Source organism: Lepidochelys olivacea (genome assembly GCF_965140295.1).
Source record: "Lepidochelys olivacea isolate rLepOli2 genome assembly, chromosome: 15".
In the NCBI taxonomy this organism is placed as follows: Eukaryota; Metazoa; Chordata; order Testudines; family Cheloniidae; genus Lepidochelys; species Lepidochelys olivacea.
In genome coordinates, this window is record NC_140425.1 from 5498374 (window position 1) to 5518691 (window position 20318).

Consider the following 20318-nt stretch of genomic DNA (forward strand, 5'->3'; position numbering starts at 1 on the left):
GTCTCACAGCTGAAGGTGAGGAAGATGCTGGGTGAACACTGGGTTTGTCCAGGTTGAGGGGTAGGGCTTTGATGATTTCCCGTCCTACCAAATAATGGACTCACCTGTGGAGGTTTGAGTGCTGCAGGTTTTTTCAGCACCGGTGTCTTTATAATTTTGGGGCTGGGAGTCTCACGCTGGCTCATGGAGTTCTGCAGAAGCATGGGGGGTGGCCTCCCAACATGGATCGGTTTGGCAGGAGTCCTGACAACTGTGCTGTTGGACTTTCCCGCAGTCACAATATGCTGCTGTGTCCTGGAAGTACTAGCTTCCTCCCTGGACAGCACACTTGCCAGTTTGGGGGTGCTGATGGCTGGCCGAGCCAGGGGGGCCTTTCGCAGTTGGCTGATGGACTTGGGGGGAGGCAGCGGCGGCCTGCTGGGAGCATTTTTAATTACATCGGGTAAAGGAGGAGATCGCGGGCGTTGAGGTCTGCTCAGTGATTGGGAGTCCTGGGAGAAGAGAGAGCGCACAGGAGAGAGGAAGAATAAAGAGACAGGAATTGTTCACAGAATAGTTCAGTATGGCACTGGAGCATACAGGTCTGCAGCAGTACAGGAGCTGTGGTACTTACCTCCACGACAGGCCGCGTGGTCACTTCCAGAGGTAATTTCTTCAGGTCAGCTTGGGACCGGATTGGAGTAGTTTTCTGTGGTAAAAACAGGAACACAGTCATTTTAAAAGCTGTCAGTGTTTCCCTAAAACCCAACATTAGCAGGTGGTGATCATGCTGGGGAATGTTAAACGGGTTCTGCTGGCTCACTAAGGCAGGTGGCTCACCCCGCATCGAACCATAAAAAAAAAGGGGGAGCAGCCCAATAAAGAGAGGACATAGGCTGTGGGCTGAGCAGTCCAAAGGGAGGAGTCCAAAAAGAAGTGAAGCCTGAAGTCTGAGCTAAACTTTGTTTTACTGCTGCTCATTTTTTTAACTAAAATAAACCCCAGGAGGTGTGAGGAACAGGATTTGGACTCTAGGCAGCATATGTTCTCCAGTTCGTCCATGATGCCTCCATCGTCCAATTATTAAATTTTCAAATAAGCACCTTCATGCTTTCTCCTGTGCTGACCCTCACACGTGGGAGGAGCTCCCCATAAACATCCACAAAACGAATGCACTAACCTCCTTCAAAACACTCCTTAACATTCTCTTTTTCCATTATGCCTACAAAAAAAATTTACAGTGGCTAGTCTGCTGGTATGCTGAGGCTACTGCCTATCATGCTGACGACTACTGTTGTTGTTTCCTTGTACTCTCTAGTCTATCTGCATCTATCTGTTGTCTTGTCTTATACCTAGATGGGAATTTCCTTGGGGGAAGTGAATGTCTTTTTGTTTTGTTTCTACACAGCCTAGCACAAGGGGGCGAGGCTATGACTAGAGCTCCTAAGCACTACAGTAATACAAATAAAATGAGAGAGGGTTGAGAAAGACATTTAACTCAGCAAAATTCGTTTGCCCAAGGAGGCATCTCAGATTCTCTCCACCATGCTCAGCTCTAGGTCTCTAGATTCACCTGCAGAGCCTCCAGTTTCTCCTGCTGCTGGCGAATTTTCTCCGTCAGCTGCTTCTGCTTCTCCTCTTGTGATCTGATGTCTTTTTTCAGTGTTCCCAGGGGTACCTTCTGCTTCTGCTCTGAAGCTTCACACCTACAGTAGAGAAAATGATAATAGCCAAGCTCAGCAAGAGACCAAAACGTGAGTTACAACAAACTTTTACAGTTAGGGAGAGCAATATCGGCCTCAAGGAAACCTAGCTGTTTCCCTATTACTGCAATACCCTAATCTCAAGGACAATCAGAAAGATTCACACATTGTAGCCAGGCAGAAATGCATACACAGAAGCTTACTGGCTTTACAATTGAAGGGTTAAAAAAAGTCTTTAAAATAAACCTATTTACGCTGGGAGCCCACTGGCATGAGCCGCCCATTCAGAAAGCAGGAGCCACACAGGGAAATGCCACAGGCAACTATTCCAGCCAATGATGCCTCCAACTGTCAGTTCCTTCATTACTGCTGACAACTGAGGAGATCCCTCTGGCTACCATTACAGAGCCCCTTTTAACTGGTTTTCCATCTATTCCTGAATTTTAAAGCTGACTGGCACCAATTTTCTTGCCCATCAGTTCTACTGCAGAGGGTGATACTTTATGGGTTAATGATCTGGTATTTCTCTATTTTCCGTACAGAAACTTTGCCCTGGCTACCACAAACCCCATGAAAGGTCTCTGTGGTGCTTCTGCTGGTAGCGTCTTGAGGCAGGTAGCCTTGCTCGCCTCAGACTGTCCTCAAACGTACTCTACACTGATAGTTTTAGACTCCACACTTGGCCTGTTGTGCATATTGGTGAGGCCCCACATTGGTGAGGCCTCATCTGGAGTAGTGTGTCCAGTTTTGGGCCCCACACTTCAAGAAGGATGTGGATAAATTGGAGAGAGTCCAGCGAAGGGCAACAAAAATGATTAGGGGACTGGAACACATGAGTTATGAGGAGAGGCTGAGGGAGCTGGGATTGTTTAGCCTGCAGAAGAGAAGAATGAGGGGGGATTTGATAGCTGCTTTCAACTACCTGAAAGGGGGTTCCAAAGAGGATGGCTCTAGACTGTTCTCAATGGTAGCAGATGACAGAACGAGGAGTAATGGTCTCAAGTCGCAGTGGGGGAGGTTTAGATTGGATATTAGGAAAATCTTTTTCACTAAGAGGGTGGTGAAACACTGGAATGCGTTACCTAGGGAGGTGGTAGAATCTCCTTCCTTAGAGGTTTTTAAGGTCAGGCTTGACAAAACCCTGGCTGGGATGATTTAACTGGGAATTGGTCCTGCTTCGAGCAGGGGGTTGGACTAGATGACCTTCTGGGGTCCCTTCCAACCCTGATAGTCTATGATTCTATGATATGCCAGACTCCAGTGGCTTAATTCGTACTGCAACCTGACTGGTGTTGATGTGCGTGTCGTGGTTTGCGCTGGAGTTTACAAGCTGTGGAGACTGAGCTTCACCGAGAACACCTTAGAACAGCTGCCATGGGAGGACGGTAAGGACTCCTCTTCCCTATGCCAGTGCACTGAAGGAACAGCATTAAGGAAACACCTGTGCTGAGGCAGTCTCCCTTGAGGAGAGGGTAGCAGAAAGTGGTCAATGTGGTGGACAGATCAGTGTCCTCCCTCATGCTAATGAACAAAGGGGAAGGGTGATGAGTAGCTTGAACCATACTATGGATGTTGTCCCATGGCCATAAATGCATTGGGAATACCCAACACATGCATTAGAAAAATCTCTTTGACCCTAGAAATCCTTGTGGAAGCAAGCAACACTGGGACGTCTGCAGGCGACTTCTAGGCCTCTCTGATAAACAGGCCAGTGTAAAGCTATTATAGCTTCCTGGATCCTTCTCTTTCCTGAACTTCTGCTAGGGCCTTCCTAGTTTAGGTACTGTATTTAAAGCATATGGAAGTTGTCTTCCCCAGCAGATGCAAAAGGTGTTCCATCAAGCAGTCCAGGGAAAATATCCAATTAGGAATGGGTTTACAAACGCTGCCCATCCAGATTACAGTGATCAGATGTGTTCACCTGTGCTGCAGAGCCCACACAGACATACGCTATACCCAGGGATCCTGGCAGCTTTGTTAATGAGAACACCCCAAATTTTGGAGAGGAGGGCAGTCCCCGGTGCTCTAAGGACTTTCAGACACTGGATAATCCAGAGAGCGATCCCCTCACTAACATGGACAATCAGCCCACTGCACTGTGTATAAGGAAAACATGGCTGCAGACAGTTGGAGTCCATTAATGATATAATCTCATGAATACTTTCTTAATCGGAGAGTATTGGATTAAATCTTTCTCCAGTGGGAATACAAGAGATGGATCTCCTAGGCTGCCTGTGCAGATTTCTATTCTTGGCTTTAGGAAGAGACTGTTTTAGCATGGAACACTTCTCTCCATTGGGAAGGAGACTCCTTGCTGCTTTTCCATCCGTGATTAGGTTGCAATGGTCCTGGAAAGAATTCAGGAGGAACTGAAGGATCCGATAACCCAACAGCCTTCCGTGGGCCAAGGAGGTCTGGTTCCTAATTCTGTGGCAGATACCCAAAGACGAATTTATCAGGCAAAGAGTCTAGCCTCAGATCCTCAATCAAAGCCAGTGCACCTCGCTGCCCCCAGCTTAGCAGCTCCATCCCTGAGAAAAGACAGTTACCTTTTCCATAACTGGTGTTCTTCAAGATGTGTTGCTCATGTCTATTCCACAATAGCTGTGCATGCTCGCCATGTGCACCGGTGCTGGAAGTTTTCCCCCAAACAGTACCAGAAGGGGAGCCACCATAGCGACCCCTGGAGGGGCGCCTCTATGGCATGGTATAAGGGGTGCTATGCGCTCCCCCCACCTTCAGTTCCTTCTTGCAGGACAACTCTGACAGAGGGGAAGGACAGTGGGATGTAGAATAGACATGAGCAACACATCTCGAACACCAGTTATGGAAAAGGTAACCGTCTTTTCTTCAAGTGATTGCTCATATGTATTCCACAATAGGGGATTCCAAGCTATATCTGTTGGAGGTGGGTAGGAGTTCATAAACTCTCGGGACGGAGCACGGCCCTGCCGAAGCCGAACCCGGCATCCTCCCTGGTCTGGGAGACGATCGCATGATGTGAGGTGAACATGTGAACTGAAGACCATGTGGCAGCCCTACAAATGTCCTGAATGGGGACATGGGCCAAAAAGGCAGACAACGAGGCCTGAACCCTAATCGAGCGTAGCCTCACAATTGGTGGCGGAGGGATTCTCGCCAGGTTGTAACTGGTAAAAAGCCAGAGCCCTTCTCACATCCAGCATGTGGAGGCGGTAATCCTCACTGGACACATGGGGCTTGGGGTAGAGGACTGGCAGAAAAATGTCCTGACTCATCTGATAGGCGGAGACCACCTTCAGGAGGAACGAAGGGTGTGGCAGGAACTGGACCGTATCTTTATGAAACGCTGTGTATGGGGGCTCGGAGCACATAGCTAGTGGCTCAAATGGGGGGCCCGTGAGGCAGGTCAACACCAGGTTTAGGTCCCACTGTGGGCCTAACATATGGGAAGAGACGATCCAATCCCTTAAGGAATCGGCCAGTCATAGCATGGGAGATATGGCCGCCTGATATGGCCGCCAGGTGCGCCTTGACTCTAAGTGAAGGAGATAGTCCAGAATCAGCTGGATTGGGGTAGCCACCAGAGAAACACCCTGCTCATCCGCCCATCTGGAAAACTGAGTCCACTTTGCCAAGTAGGCTCGGCGCGTGGAGGGTCGCCTGCTTTCCAAGAGGACGTGCTGAACCCCTTCTGAGCACATCCTTATCTCCTGGCCTAACCATTGAGCAACCACACCATGAGGTGGAGTGCCGCTAGGTTGGGGTGGAGGAGGCAGCAATGGGAGAGTAGGTCTGGGCGGGACAGCAATGGCCACAGCAAGGTGACTGCCAGCCCCATGAGGATCCCGTACCAATCCTGCCTGGGCCATGCCAGGGCAATCAGAAGGACCCAGGCCTTTTCTGTCTTTATCTTTTCCAGGACCTTGCCGATCAGCGGGATGGGGGAAAGGCATAGAGAAACTGGCCTGACCAGGACAGGAGGAAGGAATCTGAGATAGCGCCCCGTCCCAGCCCCCCTGGAGCAGAACCGGGGATAGCGACAGTTCTGCCGAGTCACGAACAGGTCCACCTGGGGAATTCCCCACACTTGGAAAAGTCCATGCACCACCTCTGGGTGAAGAGACCACTCGTGTTGAGAGGAGAAGTCCCTGCTCAAGCGATCTGTCCGTGAGTTCTGGGCGCCCGGTAGGTGGTAGGCCAGTAAGCAGATGCTGTGGGCTATACAAAAGTCCCACAGCCTGAGGGCTTCGTGGCAGACGATCGGGCCCCGCCTTGCCTACTGATGTAAAACAGAGGCCGTGTTGTCTGTGAGAACCCTGACCACACGGCCCTCCAGGTGTGAGTGGAAGGCCATGCACACCAGCTGTACCACCCTGAGCTCCTTGACATTTATGTGGAGGGTCAGGTCCTGAGCCAACCACAGACCCTGGGTCTGAACTTTCCTCATATGGGCCCCCATCCCAAGTTCGACATGTCGGACACCAGTTTCAGCGACAGGGCCCTACTCCTGAACAGGACCCCATGGAGTATGTTTCCTGGGAAGGACCACCATCATAGGGAGGCAATCACTGGCTTGGGCACCGTGGGGACCTTTTCCATCCTGTCCCTGGCCTAGGAGAACTCTGAGGCCAACCAGAGCTGGAGGGGCCTCATCCTCAGTCTGGCGTGACAGGCCACACATGTGCACGCCGACATGTGACCCAAGAGCTGGAGGCACAGTCTGAATGTGGTCTCCAGAAACCTTGTGACCGTGTTGGTTAGTCCCCTCAGGGTCTCGAACTTGTCTGGTGGGAGGAAGGCTCTGGCTGTCAAGGCGTCCAGGACCGCCAAGATAAACTTTATGCATTGAACCGGGACTAATGTGGACTTGGTGTTGTTTACCAACAGGCCCAAAGTGGTACACATGGACAGAAGGAGCGCCACATGATCCCGCACCTGCGACCAGGAGCTGCCCTTGACCAACCAGTTGTCCAGATACGGGAAGATCTGGACCCCCCGGCGCCTGAGGTAGGCCGCTACCACCAACATACATTTTGTGAATACCCTGGGGGCAGTGGACAGGCCAAATGGGAGGAGGACCGTAAATTGGTAATGTTCCTGCCCCACCGTGAAATGGAGGAAGCATCTGTGCCCCTCGAATATATGAATGTGGAAGTACGCGTCCTGCAGATCGAGGGCGGCGTACCAGTCCCTGGGATCCAGGGAGCGGATGATGGAGGCCAGGGAGACCATACGGAACTTGAGCTTCACCATGTACTGGTTCAGACCTTGCAGGTCCAAGATGGGCCTGAGCCCCCCTTTGGCGTAAGGAAATAGCGGGAGTAGTACCCCTTGCATTTGAACTCCCCCAGCACCGCTTCCACCGCTCCTAGGCCCAGGAGCCACCCCACCTCCTACTCAAACAGAGCCTCGTGAGAGGGGTCCTCCAGGAGGGACGGGGGCAGAGGGTGGTTGGGAGGGGTGGAAGTAAACTGGAGGGTGTAGCCCCGGGAGATGGAGTTGAGGACCCATCAGTCTGAGGTCAGCTACGACCACTCTGGGAGGAAAACACACAACTGATTGGAGAAGGAAACTTTACTGAGGGTGGATCCCTGATGAGAACTTGCAAGGAGCCCCTGGGCGTCCCATCAAAACTGCCTTTTCTCCACCTACTTGTCCTTGGAGGACCCAGGCTGGGGGGCAGGTCGAGACTGCCTCTGTAGGCGCTTCTTGTTGTCCTGTGACTTTTTTGTGGTCTTGTATTTTGAGCGGGTGGCCTGGGCAGGAGTCTGCTGCGGCTTGAACTTAGGTTTAGCCGGAGCCGGAATACAGAGACCCAGAGTCTGGAGCGGCGTGCGGGAGTCTTTCAGGCCACGCAGCTTTGTATCCGTTTCTTCCGCAAACAGAGCTTTGCCGTCAAATGGAAGGTCCTGCAGGGAGGTCTGCGCCTTGCTGGACAGCCCAGAAAGCAGGAGCCATGGTGCCCTTCTCATGGACACCACAGAGGCCATGTCCATTGCATCCGAAGCTGCCTGCAAGGTTGCCCTGGCAGCCGCTGTACCCTCCTCCACCAGCGCTTTGAACTCCTTCCTGTCGCACTCCTGGAGAGAATCCTCGAACTTGGACAGGGAGCCCCATAGATTGAACTCCTACTGGCCCAGGAGAGCCTGGTGGTTCGCCACCCGTAACTGGAAGCTCGAGGATGAATAAATTTTTCTTCCAAATGAATCCAGCCTCCTTGAATCTTTTTTTTTTGGGGTAGGGGCCGGTTGGCCCTGCCGTTCCCTGTGGTTGACTGACTCGACCACCACGGAGTTAGAAGCAGGGTGGGTGTACAAGTATTCATGACCCTTGGCGGGCACAAAATACTTGCGTTCCACTCTCTTAGAGATGGGGGCCAATCAGACTGGGGTTTGCCACAGGGCATTTGAAATTTTTGCCACCCCTTCATGGAAAAGTAAGACCACCCTGCCCAGTGCCGAGGTGGACAGTACATTAAACGGAGTCCAAGGGTTCCTCCACCTCCTCTGCCTGGAGGTTGAGGCTTGATGCCATTCTCTTAAAGAGTTCTTGGTGGGCCCAAAAGTCCTCCTACAGGATGGAGGGAAGAGGGGCCGTAATTGCCTCATCAGGAGAGGGCGAGGAGGCTGATGGGGTACTTTGTGTGTCCACCAGCACCGGAGGATCCACCACCTGCTCAGTCTCCGGGCACGGTGCCGAGGATGTATGTCCCACCTACTCCTTCCTCATAGGTCTGGAGAGGGAGGCCGATGGTCCTTCTGAGGCTCCGATCACCGAGTGAGTCCCCACCGGGGGCTGCATCGGGGGCCACGGTGCCCACTGGTACCACTGGGCCGGCCACGGGGCCCGGTGCCACTACACCTACTGTGGCAGCGGCGGAGCTGTCTGTTCAGCTTGGCCCATCAATAGAAAACTTTGAATGGAGGCCGGGCTGACATACGACCTGCCACTGTCCCTGGACGGGGAGGAGAGGCGGTGCTGGGAGCGATGTCGACCATGGGACCGCGATCCCAACGTGAAGGACCAGTACTGTTGGTAATAGCTGCTCTGCGATCGGCTCCGGCGGGCGGGCCGGCAATTGACGCCTGGGGCTGCGGGGCAGTGCCATGGCGGGGTCCTGGAGCGGGATGACAAACGGGAACGGTGTCGACATTCGTGTCATGACTGGCTGCAATAGCCCCTCCAAGACGAGGACCTCTGGCGTCATCTGCCTCAGTCCCATCGGTGTTCGTTCCTCGAGGCGGAGTGGTGCTGGGAGTCTCTGACAAATGGAACCCAGCCAGACAATCTGGTGGGAGTTGAGGACAACCCATGTGGACTTTGCACAGAACGGTTGCTGGGCAGCAAACAGCGTCAGGAACATTCCCTTGACCGAGACCAGTACCGAGTCAGGGCAACTGCGGAGATCCCAGCGGTGGCTTGCCTATGGAGCGTGGGGCCGACATCAGCGGTGCTCCTGGTACCGGCATGGACATGACATCCTAGGCCACTTGCAAGGCCTCCGGTGTGGAGGGCATCCGGACATCTGGGGAGGCCCGCTCCAAATGAAACGGGCTACTTCGCTCGACTTGAGTCAGAGGCCTAGAGGCTGGTGGGGGATCGAGGACTGTCCAACATGGGTCTAGCCTCTGTCCCAGGTTTACTCCGGTGCTGCGGCGAAGGTGGCCTCTTCCTAGCCTTCTTGGCGTGCCCCGCGGACAGGGAGCGGTGCCGACTAATTGATGGCTCCAAAGGGTCGCTGCACACCTACACCACGGAGCACAGTGCTGACTCGGAGCGGTCCTCCAGAACTGGGGTCAGCACCAACTCTATCAGAGTAGCCCGGAGCCTACTGTCCCTTTCTCTCTTGGTCCGAGGCTTAAACTACTTGCAAATCTTGCAGCTATCACTGAGATGGGTTTCCCCCAAACAGTACAAATAGTCTGCGTGCGGATCACTTTACTGGCATACGTTGCCTACAAGTGTCGCACAACTTAAAACTCTTAAAACCCGGGCACTCTAGCTAAACTAAACTAATCAATTAACCAACTACAGGTACCACACACTGAATGAACAAGCAGTTCTGGGGACGAGCTACAGCAAAGCAGAGCAGTTCCGGAGCACCTACACTGGGGGCAAGAAGGAACTGAGGGTGGGGGGAGTGCACAGCACCCCTTATACCACGCCATGGAGGTGCCACTCCAGGGGTTGCTAGGGGTGCTCCCCTATGGGTACTGCTAGGGGAAAAACTTCCAGCACCGGTACATGTGGCGAGCACACACCCCTCTGGTGGAATACACATGAGCAATCACTCGAAGAACTCGGCTCATGAAAAGGCAAAGACCTCCAAATAAGTGAGGCCAACCTGCAAGTCCCTCCACTGTGCATGTAAAGGTTTACAGCAGGGTACAAACAGATCTTATTCCTAGTAGCAGCGTCTTTAGCTCTAAGAGCTGCTAAGTTTCAGGTACTAATAACCAGCCTTAGAGGAGATTTTAGAAGGATAAGTCTGATTCATCACAATGTCTAAGTTTTATCCACATGGTGGTGTTAGTGTTCTAACCTTAATAAACCTATCATACTGTCAACAAACTGTTCATGCCACAGGACTATCCCAGCGAGGCCCTCCTCCACACTGTCAGAAGCAGTTAAGTCTGAAGAGTTCTACTTGAAACAGATTAGAAGCACCACAGTTCACGCAACTCTTAGTTTACTAGATACCAGTTCTTAGTGTATGAAGACTTCTATCGCATTCCTCACTATTATGGCCTAACTCATGTTTCCCTCATATCATAAACATTTTTTCCTGCCAATCTCAGGGATGCTGCAGTGTATAGAGGTTTGCACTCTAGCGATGATTCACCCTACATAAAAGGAATGGGTCTCCATTTAAGTTTCCACAAAATAGGGTAGCACAAGTTCTCTCACCTCCTAAAGTTTTTATTTAATTCAGGAACTTTCTTATTCTGAGCTAGCTAAGGTGGCTATTTTGTTCAACTAATCCTCAAGTATTTCTGTATTTAGACTTCATGCTTGTCTGGAGGTTTCTCTCCTTCCCCCAAACAAATCACCAATAAAGCTAAATTCTGGCTTACTTAATATGGCCTTTATCACTGCCTGTGTGGTTCTTTGTTTCCATTTGAAACACCCCTTGACCTACTTATTTTCCAAGACTGGGAATCCTATGATAATAGCATATTTAAGGAAACAGAATTACAGGTAAGTAATTTATCCTTCTTTAAAAGACATCTCAGAATTCTCTTATCCACCACCCCTCTAATAGGGATTTTGAATTTTCTTCCTCCCTGGAAAGTGAATCTACCATTGAGACTGTGTGTGTGTTAGTGTTTTTATGGAGGTGCTGACCAACTCCATAGCTAAGGCTAAGTTCCATTTTGCACTTAAAGCAGAGATTCAGACTTTGTTTTTATGAAAAAATACAACCCATCCCCCCCAAATTTGTGTGCTTACTTTGAGTACAGAATGAATTAATTGAAAACTAGTCCTTTAAGAAATTTAGCACCTACGTCAGGCTTTTATTTTCCTGGATGTTAACAGAATTACACAGACACTTCAAACTTTCCATGTCGTTAAAATTAATTGAATTTATCCAGCATTTTGCAACCCTTAACTTGTAGCCTCAGCTTTGTTCTGTGGATGTCCCCAGTCATTAGCCCAACACCACTCTTAGCTTCAGACATCCCAACTGAAATCAACAAAGTGTGTGTGTGTGGGGGAAAGCAGGAAGGTCCCCCCAGAGGAAGAAAGCATCAAAGAAGATAATCCCTCATTTGCGTTGACTCAAACGAACAACAGCGTTGCCATTAGGGACATCAACTGGCTCACTGAGGCTCATTTTCAGTAGAAGCATCCGGATTCACTGGGATTGTGAGCAGAATCTTCTGATGTAGGCAGAATGCCATTAGCTACCCAGTCAAGTGCCCAGAACAGCATGGCAAAGGCACATTAATGCCAATTCCCTACCATGGCCCGCATTCATACTCACCTATCCTGCTCAGGGTCAGGGTTCATGGAGCACACCCAAGTATCTGGGTATTCCTTCTCCACGGAGCTCAGCTGGAATGGGAGGGTCCGCCATTTCAAACACATATCTGTTACACAGAACACACTACACAGTCAGCACACAGATTCTAAGCCATCCACATAGCCTGTCCTCTGGGTCCACAGCAAGCACATTTGGCTGTTGAGGACCTCACGACTTCCCAGGGCATTAGTCTGGTGACAACAACCCTTTCCAGCTGCTGGAGCACTTGGCATCAGGGACCACCTTCCATCTCCCTCCAAGACACTCCACTGTGTTGCAAAGTTTTGTTTTCTTTTAAAAAACAAAACCATAAAAATAATTGAAATGGTGATCAAGAAGGCTGAGACCAGTTAATGCCCAAGGTCTCCTTTAGTGAGAAGACAGACAATTGTGTGGGATGTTCCCATTTGATACTCAGGCTATTCCCACTTATAGGGAGGGAACACTCCCAAAGGTCCTAGAAAATGTAGCACGGGGGGTGGGGGGGGAGGAGGAAGGCGAGAACCGAAGTGCAGTTCTGTCCTAGTGAGGGATTGTAAAAATGGCCCTGTGCAGCTTTATGTTCAGCCCCTCTGTGATGACTACTCCGTATTCCCAGCTTACAGATAAGAGTATTAAAAAAAAAAAAAATTAAACTGCCAGCCTCAAAATCTCTCTGGGCTCTGAATGTCTAGCTTGTGCATCGTCACCAGGAAGATATCTGGTTATGAAGCATGAGTCAAAAAAGCATCCAGCTCCCAGAGCTGTATTGGCTTTGTTGGGTAGCAGAAAAACTAACTAGCTATCTCCTGCCCATGAGCTGCTTTGCCTTCTGAACAGTAGTTTCTATTCCCTAGCCCACATGGCAGAACAATCTCCTAATCCCAGCCACCCTGCTCCCTCTGCCTGGTAGAGACGCACCGCACTGAATTGTGGTGGGGATCTCCATGGCTCGTCGGCGTTTGTAGCGCAGATCACTTGAGGGAGGTTGGTTCCAGTTTGCTGATAAATAGCCAAATTCATCCCAGAACTTGATTATACCTCTCTGGGCTGAAGAAAAACAGAACAAGAACATTCATCATGCTGCCACTATCAGCAGCATGAAAATGAAGTCCTCCTTCTCTGGTAAGCTCTACCCCCTGTCCCACCAGCCACCCAGAGTCCCCTCCCCATCCCTGTCAAGTTGTGAAGCCTCATTACCAATAGCAACATCCTTCCAGTACTGAGCCAAGTGGTCCCCCATCGCCCTCAGCAAGTGTCGATACTCTTTAGCATCTGCAAAGTCCTGTTTATTGTGGGTGGGCTCCAGAACCAAGTAGGGTATGTCCACAACTCCTACCACTCCACCACATGCCCTGGGGGTGAGAAACAACTGTAACACTGTACACTGCTAACACCCACCAAGATACTTGTCCAAGGGAGCAGCATTGAACCACCACCAGTACCAATCACCGACTGCAACCAGTTGGCTCACTGAGTACCTCCTGCAGCAATATGCGTTTCAGACAGTGAAACCCTGGTGCTGCTTTTTCCAATATTAATATAGTATCAACCCCTTAACACCACAGATTTAGGGCTGTACTCTGAAGAAAGTTTTCTAGTGTGAAATGTCCACACCTGGGGGAATTCTGTGCCAAAAAATTAAAAATTCTACACAATATTTTAAACTTCTGTATATTTTATTTGTCAAAAATAACACAATATAATCATCAGGAGTCCCAGTCACCGTGGGGCTAACAGCAGGAATATGGCTGGGCTGCCATTACTGTTCCCTGCACGCGTGGGTTGCCATTATTTTTTCCCCCACATAGAAATCAAATTCTGCAGGAAAAAATAAAATTCTGTGGGGAACATTAATTCTGCACAAATTCTGCATTGCGCAGAATTCCAGCAGGAGTAAACGTCTTTGTTTTCCTCACTGTGCACAAAAAGGGATCTTTGCTTTCAAGTACTGAATGTTCAACTAGCCCCAATAATCCTGCCTTGCCCTAAGGGTTAGTCTTCTTAATGACAGAGAAGTGGTTAGTAAGTAGTGAGGAATTGTCAACTTTCATTTGGCACCTCTGGGAAGGGCTCAGTACCAAATGCTGGCAGAGCAGAAAAACCTTATGTCACTGCAGGGCAAACTCCTGTCTCTGCATGCAGAACTTCATTTTTACTGGGAAATCTGGGGCTTTAAATTACATAATAAAACAAAACAGACTATGACTGTGGCTGATACTGAGTGACTGTACTGTATACGGAGGGAATGGTTCATGCTGCCTCCCTAGCTCTGTTGTATAAGCTAATTTCAGTCTTAAGCCAAGGGAACTCTGATGATTTCTGAAAGGAACTCACATGCCACCCTCCAGCTGTGGGCCAACCTTTTCATACATCTTAATCAGCCGACTGCAGTTATAGATGAACATGCCATCCAAATCCCGCTGTTCGATATTCACCCCGAAGATGAAGTTCAACTCTTTAGGCTCCTTCAGTGCCCTGGAACAAGAGGCAGCAAGAATCAGAAACCTCCATGGTATACAGAGAAGAAACCCCCCCTACCCCCAGCCCAAGTGACCTAGACCAGCTCTTTGCAACATCCAGGGATGCTAAACCAACAGCCATAAAATGCCCACTACTTCTGTCCTTATGTATTTCCTGATGTCACTGTTTACATTTTTTAAAAATTATTTACTGAATTCAAATTACAGGTTACATTTTGCAACACTGACACGTACATTTGTTGAGCTAACTATAGAACTGGCACATCATACTTTTTGACGTTTTTTGAAGGGGTCATGGTTCTAGCTTCTGGTCCAAGTATTTTTCTTTTAAGATGTCAAGGCAAAGGAGTTAGATTTGATCAGAGTCTGCAACTTGTCTATATGTTTTGTAGCAGATTATGCCCTTTAATGGTAACACATTCATTGTTTCATGATTTGTGGCTTGCAGAACATGCTAACTGTGCTTTGAAGGCAAAACTGGACTCAAATGTTTCAGTACATACATAGCATTATACCCGACAATTTTAGTACATAGCCCTTGGATTTCCTGGGGATGAGAGCTTACATTATTATGGATACTTATTTTGGAATACCGTTCCAACAGATTTTAAGCTGCAGACATACCCACACAGCACACAGAGCAGAGCTCCTTTCTAGGCATTATGGGCCAAATTTTCAGGAGAATTCCACTTCCATATAGGTACTTAAATAAAATGCATAGATTTTCAGCAAGCAGCTTCAGTGAAAATTTGTCTCCAGTTGTAACTGCTGAGCACTTTTGAAAACGTGACCCCACATCTTTGACTACTGGGGATTATACCGGTTGGCATGTAGAAAAAAAACGGTTACTCACCTTCTCGTAACTGTTGTTCTTCGAGATGTGTTGTTCACGTCCATTCCAATCAGGTGTGTGCACACTAGCCGGAAGATTTTTCCTTTAGCAGCATCCGTAGGGTCAGCCTTGGTGCCTCCTGGAGTCACGCCTTCATGGCACCTAATATTAGGCCCTACCGACCCACCTTAGTTCCTTCTTACCGGCTACTCCGACAGAGGGGTAGGAGGGTGGGTATTGGAATGGACATGAACAACACATCTTGAAGAACAACAGCTACAAGAGGGTGAGTAACTGTTTTTTCTTCTTCGAGTCCTTGTTCCCATCCATTCCAATCAGGTGACTCAAAAGCCCAAGTTTAGGAGGTGGGGTCGGAGTCATCCACTGATTGTAGCACTGCTCTCCCAAAGGCCACATCGTCTCTGGCTTGCTGGGTGATTGCGTGGTGAAAGTGTGTATGGAGGACCACGTTGCTGCTCTGCAGATTTCCTGGGTGGGAACCTGCGTCAAGAATGCTGAAGAGGAGGCCAGAGCCCTGCAGGAGTGCGCGGTGATTGAAAGAACGGGCACCTTTGCCAAGCGGTAACACTCCCATATCCATGACATGATCCATGAAGAGCTATGTTGAGCGGGGACAGGAAGACCTTTCATTCTGTCCGCCACTGCCACGAATAACTGCTCCAATTTTCTGAACAGCTTCATTCTTTCCATGTAGAAGGCTAGCACTCTGCGGACATCCCTGGAGTGCAGCTTAGGGTAGAATACAGGGAGGAAGATGTCCTGGTTGATGTGAAATTGTGAGACAACCTTTGGGAGAAAAGCCGGGTGAGGCCTGAGCTGAACCTTGTCCTTATGGAATACAGCGTAAGGGGGCTCTGATCTTAGGGCCCTGAACTCAGACACCCTCCTAGCTGAGGTTATCACTACCAGAAACGTCACCCTGTCTGAGAGATAGAATGGGGAGCATGTCACCAAGCGCTCAAATGGCGATGCCATAGTCTGGAAAGGACCAGATTGAGGTCCCAAGCTAGGACAGGCTGTCGGACCTGCTGATATAGCCTGTCGAGACCTTTAAGGAAACGGTTGACCATTGGGTTAGCAAAGACCGAGAAGCCCTCTGCGCCTGGGTGGAAAGTGGAGATGGCCGCCAAATGAACCCTTATGGACGACATGGACAGCCCCTGCTGCTTGAGAGGGAGAATATAGTCCAGTATAAATTGCACCGAGGCGAGCGTCGGGGATGGAAGGTGCTGCACCAGATTGAAAATCTCTTCCACTTGGCAAGGTAGATAGCTCTTGTGGAGGGTTTCCTGCTGCCAAGGAGAACTGGTCTGACCTGATCAGACCAAGAGAGCACCACTGTGTTCAGCCATGGAGCTTCCATGCTGTGAGGTGGAGCAACTCTAAGTTCAGATGTTGGAGGCAGGTGTGTTCCTGCATTATTAAGTCCGGGAACAGCGGCAGGGTGACCGGGGTTTCCATGGACATTTCCAGGAGTGATGTGTACCAGTGCTGGTGGGGCCAGCTTGGAGCTATCAATATCACCAAAGCTTGGTCCCTGCGAATCTTGAGGAGCACCTTGTGAACAAGAGGGACAGTTGGGAACGCATATAGGAGATGACCTCCCCATGGGAGGAGGAATGCGTCCGTGATTTAGCCCGGGCTGTGACTGAGGAAGGAGCAGAATTGCTGACACTTCCTGTTGTGTCACTTAGTAAACAGGTCTATTTGCGAAAAGCCCCATCGATGGAAGATTGAGTTTACTACGTCCAGGTGAAGGGACTACTCGTGGCCATGAAACGACCTGCTAAGACAGTCCGCCAGCTCGTTCTGTATTCCAGGGAGGTACAATGCTTGGAGGTGTACTGAGTGCTCTACACAGAAGTCCCACAGCACAAGTCTTCCTGACACACGGGAGAGGAGCGTGTACCCCCTGTTTGTTGGTATAAAACATTGCCGTGGTGTTGTGTATCAGTCCTGACAGACACACATCTCCCTGCTAGGTGGGTTCTGAAAGTCTGGCATGCCAGGCACGCTGCTCTCAGTTCCCTGACATTCATGTGTAGAGCGAGTTCCGCCTGAGACCAGAGGCCTTGTGTTCTGAGGTCTCCCAAATGTGTCCCCCAGCCCAAGTCTGACATGTCTGTCACTAACAAGAATGATGGGTCAGGGCTAGTGAAGGGGACTCTTGCACCTACCACCTGTGGGTTGAGCCAGCACAGGAGGGAGTCAAGTGCTGGGCGAGGCAGGGTTATAATCTTGTCCGGACTGGCCAATACACTGACACTAGCCACAACTGAAGTGGTAGAAATCTGAGTCTAGCACACTGTACTACAGGGATCAGAAACGTTTGGCATGCGGCCCGCCAGGGAAAGCCACTGGCGGGCAGGGCCGGTTTGTTTATCTGCAGCATCAGCAGGTTTGGCCGATCACAGCTGCCACTGGCCGCGGTTCACTGTCCCAGGCCAATGGTCAGCTCCCAGACTACTGCACTGGGCAGCACAGCATGGGGAAGAGGTGACCAGCCCTCTGTGGAAAAAGAAGTGGTTCAGGACTATTTAGAAAAGCTGGACGAGCACGAGTCCATGGGGCTGGATGCGCTGCATCCGAGAGTGCTAAAGGAGTTGGCGGATGTGATTGCAGAGCCATTGGCCATTATCTTTGAAAACTCATGGCGATCGGGGGAAGTCCCGGACGACTGGAAAAAGGCTAATGTAGTGCCCATCTTTAAAAAAGGGAAGAAGGAGGATCCTGGGAACTACAAGCTAGTCAGCCTCACCTCAGTCTCCTGAAAAATCATGGAGCAGGTCCTCAAGGAATCAATTCTGAAGCGATTAGAGGAGAGGAAAGTGATCAGGAACAGTCAGCATGGATTCACCAAGGGAAAGTCATGCCTGACTAATCTAACTGCCTTCTATGACGAGATAACTGGCTCTGTGGATGAGGGGAAAGTGGGGGACATGTTGTTCCTTGACTTTAGTAAAGCTTTTGACACTGTCTCCCACAGTATTCTTGCCAGCAAGTTAAAGAAGTATGGGCTGGATGAATGGACTATCAGGTGGATAGAAAGTTGGCTAGATTGTCGGGCTCAACGGGTAGTGATCAATGGCTCCATGTCTAGCTGGCAGCCGGTATCAAGTGGAGTGCCCCAAGGATTGGTCCTGGGGCCGGTTTTGTTCAATATCTTCATAAATGATCTGGAGGATGGTGTGGATTGCACCCTCAGCAAGTTTGCAGATGACAGTAAACTGGGAGGAGAGGTAGATACGCTGGAGGGTAGGGATAGGATATAGAGGGACCTAGACAAATTAGAGGATTGGGCCAAAAGAAATCTGATGAGGTTCAACAAAGACAAGTGCAGAGTCCTGTACTTAGGATGGAAGAATCCCATGCACCGCTACAGACTAGGGACCGAATGGCTAGGCAGCAGTTCGGCAGAAAAGGACCTAGGGGTTACAGTGGATGAGAAGCTGGATGAGTCAACAGTGTGCCCTTGTTGCCAAGAAGGCCAATGGCATTTTGGGATGTATATTTAGGGGCATTGCCAGCAGATTGAGGGATGTGATCATTCCCCTCTATTCAACATTGGTGAGACCTCATCTGGAGTACTGTGTCCAGTTTTGGGCCCCACACTACAAGAAGGATGTGGAAAAATTGGAAAACGTCCAGCGGAGGGCAACAAAAATGATTAGGGGTCTGGGGCAAACAAGTTATGAGGAGAGGCTGAGGGAACTGGGATTGTTTAGTCTGAGGAAGAGAAGAATGAGGGGGGATTTGATAGCTGCTTTCAACTACCTGAAAGGGGGTTCCAAAGAGGATGGCTCTAGACGGTTCTCAGTGGTAGCTGATGACAGAACAAGGAGTAATGGTCTCAAGTTGCAGTGAGGGAGGTTTAGGTTGGATATTAAGAAAAACTTTTTCACTAGGAGGGTGGTGAAACACTGGAATGCGTTACCTAGGGAGGTGGTGGAATCTCCTTCCTTCGATATTTTTAAGGTCAGGCTTGACAAAGCCCTGGCTGGGATGATTTAGTTGGTGATTGGTCCTGCTTTGAGCAGGGGGTTGGACTAGACGACTTCCTGAGGTCCCTTCCAACCCTGATATTCTATGATTCTATGAATGAGAGCTGCGGAAAGGGTGGCCAACACATCCCTCGGCTCATGCTGCTTCCCGCAGCCCCCCATTGGCCTGGGATGGCGAACCGCATCCAGTGGGAGCTGTGATCAGCCAAACCTGCGGACTCTGCAGGTAAACAAACTGGCCCATCCTGCCAGCGGCTTTCCCTGGCGGGCCGCATGCCAAAGGTAGCTGCTGATCCCTGCTGTACTATGTAGGTAGAAGCCGCCACGTATCCCAGGAGCTTCAGGCAATTCCTTGGTGTAGTGGTGGGGAACTGCCTGAGACCTTGTATGTCGTCACCCAGGGACCAAAACCTCGCTTCTGGGAGGTATGCCCTGGCTTGTGTCGAGTCCAGCACTTCCCCTATAAACTCTATCCTCTGAACGGGGGACAGCGCTGATTTCCCTTAGTTTCTAAGGTGCCACAAGTACTCCTTTCCAGTTTGCCAAACGTCATTCTTATGAAGCCGACCTGTGCCTCCACTTGAGACCTGGAGCAGCCCTTGAGCAGCCAGTCGTCGAGGTATGGGAACACCTGTACCTGCCATTTGTGCAGGAACGCTGCCACAACTGCCATGCAGGTGGTGAACACTCGAGGAGCTGCTGACAGGCAAAAAGGGAGGACTGCGAACTGATAGCGGTTGCTGTTCACCACAAACCTGAGGTATTTTCTGTGGGGTGGAATTATTGCTTTGTGGAAGTATACATCCTTCAAGTTGAGGGCAGCATACCAGCCCCCTGGATCCAATGAGTGGATAATGGAGGCCGAAGAGACCACACAGAACTTGAGCTTCTTCAAACTTGTTGAGTTCTCGCAGGTCTAAGATGGGCCTGAGCCCAGCCTTGGCTTTCGGTATTAGGAAATACTGAGAGTAGAAACCCTTGCCCCTTTGCTCCTGAGGAACCTCTTCCACTGCCCCTAGCGAGAGGAATCATAGAATCATAGAATATCAGGGTTGGAAGGGACCCCAGAAGGTCATCTAGTCCAACCCCCTGCTCGAAGCAGGACCAATTCCCAGTTAAATCATCCCAGCCAGGGCTTTGTCAAGCCTGACCTTAAAAACCTCTAAGGAAGGAGATTCTACCACCTCCCTAGGTAACGCATTCCAGTGTTTCACCACCCTCTTAGTGAAAAAGTTTTTCCTAATATCCAATCTAAACCTCCCCCACTGCAACTTGAGACCATTACTCCTCGTTCTGTCATCTGCTACCATTGAG

General features: G+C 50.1%; 1 protein-coding gene across 2 annotated transcripts in view; it reads right to left on the bottom strand.

The window, feature by feature from the left end:
• Positions 1-20318, bottom strand: part of MORC2 (MORC family CW-type zinc finger 2) — a 111951-nt gene that overhangs the window by 14663 nt on the left and 76970 nt on the right. For both annotated transcript variants that reach the window (XM_084649143.1, XM_084649142.1), the window contains exons 13-19: positions 14005-14145; positions 12868-13022; positions 12589-12717; positions 11650-11755; positions 1553-1685; positions 614-688; positions 105-491 (exon numbers count right to left, since the gene is read on the bottom strand). In XM_084649143.1, the coding sequence (XP_084505269.1) occupies positions 105-491; positions 614-688; positions 1553-1685; positions 11650-11755; positions 12589-12717; positions 12868-13022; positions 14005-14145 (1126 nt within the window). The remainder of the gene's footprint in view (positions 1-104; positions 492-613; positions 689-1552; positions 1686-11649; positions 11756-12588; positions 12718-12867; positions 13023-14004; positions 14146-20318) is intronic.